Consider the following 6,355-nt stretch of genomic DNA (forward strand, 5'->3'; position numbering starts at 1 on the left):
TTTGATTTTTTATATGGTTTATATTTATTCAGTATGTCTTCTATTGCATCATATTGATTTGCGAATGTTTTTGTTTTAGAATCTTCATATTCTTCCTTTTCTTTTATTTTTGCAGCTCGACGATTGTTAATCATATTGTTGCGGTAGTCTAGACTTTCCTCTAATGGTAGGCATTGTTCAATGTATGATTTATGTGCTTTTATGAATGACTCCCATCCTGGTACTCCAACTCCAACTTTAGTTGTTGTTTTGATACCACAACGGCAGATATAAGAAAAGAATCGGAGTTGATCATGAATTTCATCGTCTGTTGCAAGTGCTTCTGAACATTCTGTTGGATTGGCTTCAATATATTCCAAGATTCTGTTGACTTTTCTAGATTTTTGTTTTGGATCTGAGTTGTAGATGACGTGTTTGTGTTCTCTGTCTGTTCCGAGGCCGTGTATTGCATAGATGAAGCTGGGTTTGTTTCCTCGTTTTGATTTAGTTCCCCACTGTTGTTTTGTGTGGATAATGAATGTTCTAAGTTTTCCAGACCAGAATGTTGTTGTTGGCGATCCTGGATGTTTTCTTGGAGATCTTCTTCTGTTTCCCAAGTCTCGCTCATAGTTTCTGCCGCTGTCATCGCTTCCGCTATCTGGTTCTGTTCTAATCTGTTTTGCTTTTCCTTTTCCAGACGTGCTAATATTAGTTTTCTTTGTTGCATTCTCTCCTCCTTTGTCTTCATCACTCTCGAAGCAAAGTTTTCTTTTAATGTTGGATCTATATTTCCCCTTAAGATATGTAGGAGAATAACTGGTCCTAGGGGTTCCATATTCTGGAAGTTTGTCTTCCATGTAGCAGAGTCTCCCAAATACTTCATCATCACTGCTGTTAAAAATTCTGTTGATTGATTTCTCTCCTTGTTCATGTATGTGCTGAATTCTAGAAGGTCCGGCAAGTATTTGTTTACTTGCATTGGGAACATATCTTGTACTTGGCATTCCTGCAATATTATGTCCACTATTCTCTGCCTTAGTATTCTGCTCGAAATGTTTATCAGTTGTATTGTTACTAGGATGATATTGTTCTCCCTGTAAAGTTTGTGCACTTGGATTGTTGGTTGAAGATTTCTTAGGGGCTCTGGCATATTGCTCAGGGATGTATCTTTCAGTTTCAGTAGGAGTGATTTTATATTGTCTGTTTTTGTCCATATTCTTATTTGATACAATCTTCCGTTGATCTCCTTTCCATTTTCCATCTTTGTTTTTTGTTTGGCTCGATCTATTGCTGATGTTAGCAATGGGGCTGTTTTGTGCTGACCTATCTGACTGCTCATCAAAGGTGCTGTAATTGATATTACCTTTTTTCTGTTAATGATCGATATCCTTCGATCATTCTGGGCAACAGAAAATATTGTTAAATATATATTGGACTATAAGATTAAGAATACGACTATTAGGGAAATGGTGGAACAAGGTTTGGTGATGGTTACTTTAATTTACAAAACAAAACAATGGATGGTACATAAGATTAAGAAGGTAACAATGTAATAAAACAAACTATAAAATACTAACTTAAAAAATAAAAATATAACTAACTATACTTTTTTATTTATACTTTATATCGGATATTGGTACCTCACAGATATAACATCCAACAATTGGATTCTATTTCGGAACTCTATATCATCCGAGTATCCATTAGCAGAACTTACAGTTTCCAAATTCCGACATCCAAAAAACATAAATTCTCTATAACCCACCCACCCAAATTAACGACTTCACAATAAATGTCAGTCAGCCGACATTCAAATTTTATATTTAAACAAAATTTTTGACTTAAAAATTTCGATAAGCGCGCTTTGCGCGCAAAAAGTTCTCTTTTTTTTGGCCGCATATGACGCAGAGCGTCGCATCTCAGATGCTATTGCGGCCAAAAAAAAGAGAACTTTTTGCGCGCAAAGCGCGCTTATCGAAATTTTTAAGTCAAAAATTTTGTTTAAATATAAAACCCTTTGAATGTCGGCTGACTGACATTTATTGTGAAGTCGTTAATTTGGGTGGGTAGGTTATAGAGAATTTATGTTTTTTGGATGTCGGAATTTGGAAACTGTAAGTTCTGTTAATGGATACTCGGATGATATAGAGTTCCGAAATAGAATCCAATTGTTGGATGTTATATCTGTGAGGTACCAATATCCGATATAAAGTATAAATAAAAAAGTATAGTTAGTTATATTTTTATTTTTTAAGTTAGTATTTTACAGTTTGTTTTATTACATTGTTACCTTCTTAATCTTATGTACCATTTATTGTTTTGTTTTGTAAATTAAAGTAACCATCACCAAACTCCCAGTTAGTCCTGTATTCGTCACAGCTGGGGAATGGTGTGGTTGAACAGGATGAGGAGGTTGATTTGGGTGTTCCCGGTATGCCTTTAGATCCTGAGCTAATGCATATTGTCTCGTGTCCAGGTGATGGCGTTCGTTCCCTATTTGATAATTTATGGTGTGGAGTCTTTCTATTAGTTCTTGAACTGTTGATGTTGGTTTGTGGGCTCCGTGCGGTAGAGGCTCCCCTCTTAACCTGTCTATATCTCTTATTATGTCTGCTCTTTGTGATCTTAGGCCTGCTAGTCGATTTCGCATTTGTTCCAGATGGTCTTGGCGTTCTTGTAGATCCGGGGGTAGTTCTATCTCCCTCTCGTTTTTTTCTGAAAAAAGAAAAACATGTTATTGGTATCGGTACCACGTCAGTTTAAAATATTATTTTGGGTCGGATGGGTACCAATATGACAGCCGACTGTCGGAAGTGTTATGTCTGAGTTTCCAAATTACTTACCTCCCAAGATTTTTGTTGCCAATAGTAATAGGGATAGTTTCTTGGATCAATGTGGATTAGGATATCGGCTCCTTGCTGTAGTTGTGCATTTTCGTCCCAATAACCTTCTCTTGGAGGATAGTGATGTTCAGGTTTATAATCTGGGTATACGTTATATAGCACTTCACAATATTTTTCTAAAACTGGATTTAATTTTGTATTTTTTTCAATAAATACTTTTATTTGTTCTATCAGATGTTCACTAAATTCAGAGTCGGTAAGTTGTGTTTTTCTATAATGTTTTCGGTATCAGTGTCAGACATGTTGCCTGCACCTCCGAAGAAGCGAGACTGAATAGTGTCAGCCAGCCGACATTCTTATATACGCCAGGACTGCCCCCCCAAACCCCCCCTCCAGGCGGGGGGTGCGCATACGTTTCTGCGCATATGACGCTTAGCGTCGCATCTAAGATGCAACATGCGCAGAAACGTATGCGCACCCCCCGCCTGGAGGGGGGGTTTGGGGGGGCAGTCCTGGCGTATATAAGAATGTCGGCTGGCTGACACTATTCAGTCTCGCTTCTTCGGAGGTGCAGGCAACATGTCTGACACTGATACCGAAAACATTATAGAAAAACACAACTTACCGACTCTGAATTTAGTGAACATCTGATAGAACAAATAAAAGTATTTATTGAAAAAAATACAAAATTAAATCCAGTTTTAGAAAAATATTGTGAAGTGCTATATAACGTATACCCAGATTATAAACCTGAACATCACTATCCTCCAAGAGAAGGTTATTGGGACGAAAATGCACAACTACAGCAAGGAGCCGATATCCTAATCCACATTGATCCAAGAAACTATCCCTATTACTATTGGCAACAAAAATCTTGGGAGGTAAGTAATTTGGAAACTCAGACATAACACTTCCGACAGTCGGCTGTCATATTGGTACCCATCCGACCCAAAATAATATTTTAAACTGACGTGGTACCGATACCAATAACATGTTTTTCTTTTTTCAGAAAAAAACGAGAGGGAGATAGAACTACCCCCGGATCTACAAGAACGCCAAGACCATCTGGAACAAATGCGAAATCGACTAGCAGGCCTAAGATCACAAAGAGCAGACATAATAAGAGATATAGACAGGTTAAGAGGGGAGCCTCTACCGCACGGAGCCCACAAACCAACATCAACAGTTCAAGAACTAATAGAAAGACTCCACAACATAAATTATCAAATAGGGAACGAACGCCATCACCTGGACACGAGACAATATGCATTAGCTCAGGATCTAAAGGCATACCGGGAACACCCAAATCAACCTCCTCATCCTGTTCAACCACACCATTCCCCAGCTGTGACGAATACAGGACTAACTCCAGTAGCAGCTCGAACTCGTCAGAAGACGAAAAAAACGGAGACGAACCAAATACCCGTAAAACAGCTAGTACCTCAAAAAAAGGTAATATCAATTACAGCACCTTTATTGAGCAGTCAAATAGGTCAGCACAAAACAGCCCCATTGCTAACATCAGCAATAGATCGAGCCAAACAAAAAACAAAGATGGAAAATGGAAAGGAGATCAACGGAAGATTGTATCAAATAAGAATATGGACAAAAACAGACAATATAAAATCACTCCTACTGAAACTGAAAGATACATCCCTGAGCAATATACCAGAGCCCCTAAGAAATCTTCAACCAACAATCCAAGTGCACAAACTTTACAGGGAGAACAATATCATCCTAGTAACAATACAACTGATAAACATTTCGAGCAGAATACTAAGGCAGAGAATAGTGGACATAATATTGCAGGAATGCCAAGTACAAGATATGTTCCCAATGCAAGTAAACAAATACTTGCCGGACCTTCTAGAATTCAGCACATACATGAACAAGGAGAGAAATCAATCAACAGAATTTTTAACAGCAGTGATGATGAAGTATTTGGGAGACTCTGCTACATGGAAGACAAACTTCCAGATTATGGAACCCCTAGGACCAGGTATTCTCCTACATATCTTAAGGGGAAATATAGATCCAACATTAAAAGAAAACTTTGCTTCGAGAGTGATGAAGACAAAGGAGGAGAGAATGCAACAAAGAAAACTAATATTAGCACGTCTGGAAAAGGAAAAGCAAAACAGATTAGAACAGAACCAGATAGCGGAAGCGATGACAGCGGCAGAAACTATGAGCGAGACTTGGGAAACAGAAGAAGATCTCCAAGAAAACATCCAGGATCGCCAACAACAACATTCTGGTCTGGAAAACTTAGAACATTCATTATCCACACAAAACAACAGTGAGGAACTAAATCAAAACGAGGAAACAAACCCAGCTTCATCTATGCAATACACGACCTCGGAACAGACAGAGAACACAAACACGTCATCTACAACTCAGATCCAAAACAAAAATCTAGAAAAGTCAACAGAATCTTGGAATATATTGAAGCCAATCCTACAGAACTTTCAGAAGCACTTGCAACAGACGATGAAATTCATGATCAACTCCGATTCTCTTCTTATATCTGCCGTTGTGGTATCAAAACAACAACTAAAGTTGGAGTTGGAGTACCAGGATGGGAGTCATTCATAAAAGCACATAAATCATACATTGAACAATGCCTACCATTAGAGGAAAGTCTAGACTAATGCAACAATATGATTAACAATCGTCGAGCAGCAAAAATAAAAGAAAAGGAAGAATATGAAGATTCTAAAACAAAAACATTCGCAAATCAATATGATGCAATAGAAGACATACTGAATAAATATAAACCATATAAAAAATCAAATTTGGTCAAAATACCACCAGAAATAAATGAGTCACTGTTCAAGTTATATGGAACTCACTATGACAGAGTACTGAAATCAGTATATGACATTTGGATTAGAAACCAGTTGAAAAGATTGAGAAAGCTATCATATATGGAAAGATTAAAAGAGGAATATGCCAATGATATACCAATAGCACTAACAGAACAGGACAAAATAGAAATTAAATATTTCTTAAATATTCTATACAAAAATAAGATAAATTGGATTTGCTTCTTTGCGAGTTTTATGTATATTTATAACAAAACAGATCCAAAGAAAAATGTACTATGTCTAGAAGGTCCAACCAATACAGGAAAAACAATGATTATAAACCTATTGTTGGACAACCTGCAAGCAACATCTATTGCAAAGAATAGTGACAGTGATAGATTCCAATTTTCAAATTGTACATCAGCTACAGCTGTTCTTTTTGAAGAGCCTACAATTACTATGACAAATGTGAATACATATAAAAACTTTTGGGGAGGTCAAGAAACTGAAACTGACGTAAAGAACAGCAGCCATGAACTAGTAGAACGTCTTCCTTGGTTTATACCTTGCAATGAAGACATCGGAATGAACATTGAAGGATATGAACGACAAGCAATAGAAATGAGACTAATTAAATTTGAATTATTTGAACCGATATCAGATGGAATAATAAATACATCTGGCATCCCACGCCTAGAGACCACTATAAAAGGAGCAACCTTATAG

General features: G+C 37.2%; 1 protein-coding gene across 1 annotated transcript; it reads left to right on the forward strand.

Moving 5' to 3' along the window:
* Window positions 1–5,482: 5,482 nt before the first annotated feature.
* On the forward strand, window positions 5,483–6,355 carry LOC138356947 (uncharacterized). Its single transcript, XM_069313482.1, has one exon. The coding sequence runs from the start codon at window positions 5,483–5,485 to the stop codon at window positions 6,353–6,355; it is 873 nt and encodes a 290-aa protein (XP_069169583.1).

Source organism: Procambarus clarkii, chromosome 75 (genome assembly GCF_040958095.1).
Source record: "Procambarus clarkii isolate CNS0578487 chromosome 75, FALCON_Pclarkii_2.0, whole genome shotgun sequence".
Classification (NCBI taxonomy): domain Eukaryota; kingdom Metazoa; phylum Arthropoda; class Malacostraca; order Decapoda; family Cambaridae; genus Procambarus; species Procambarus clarkii.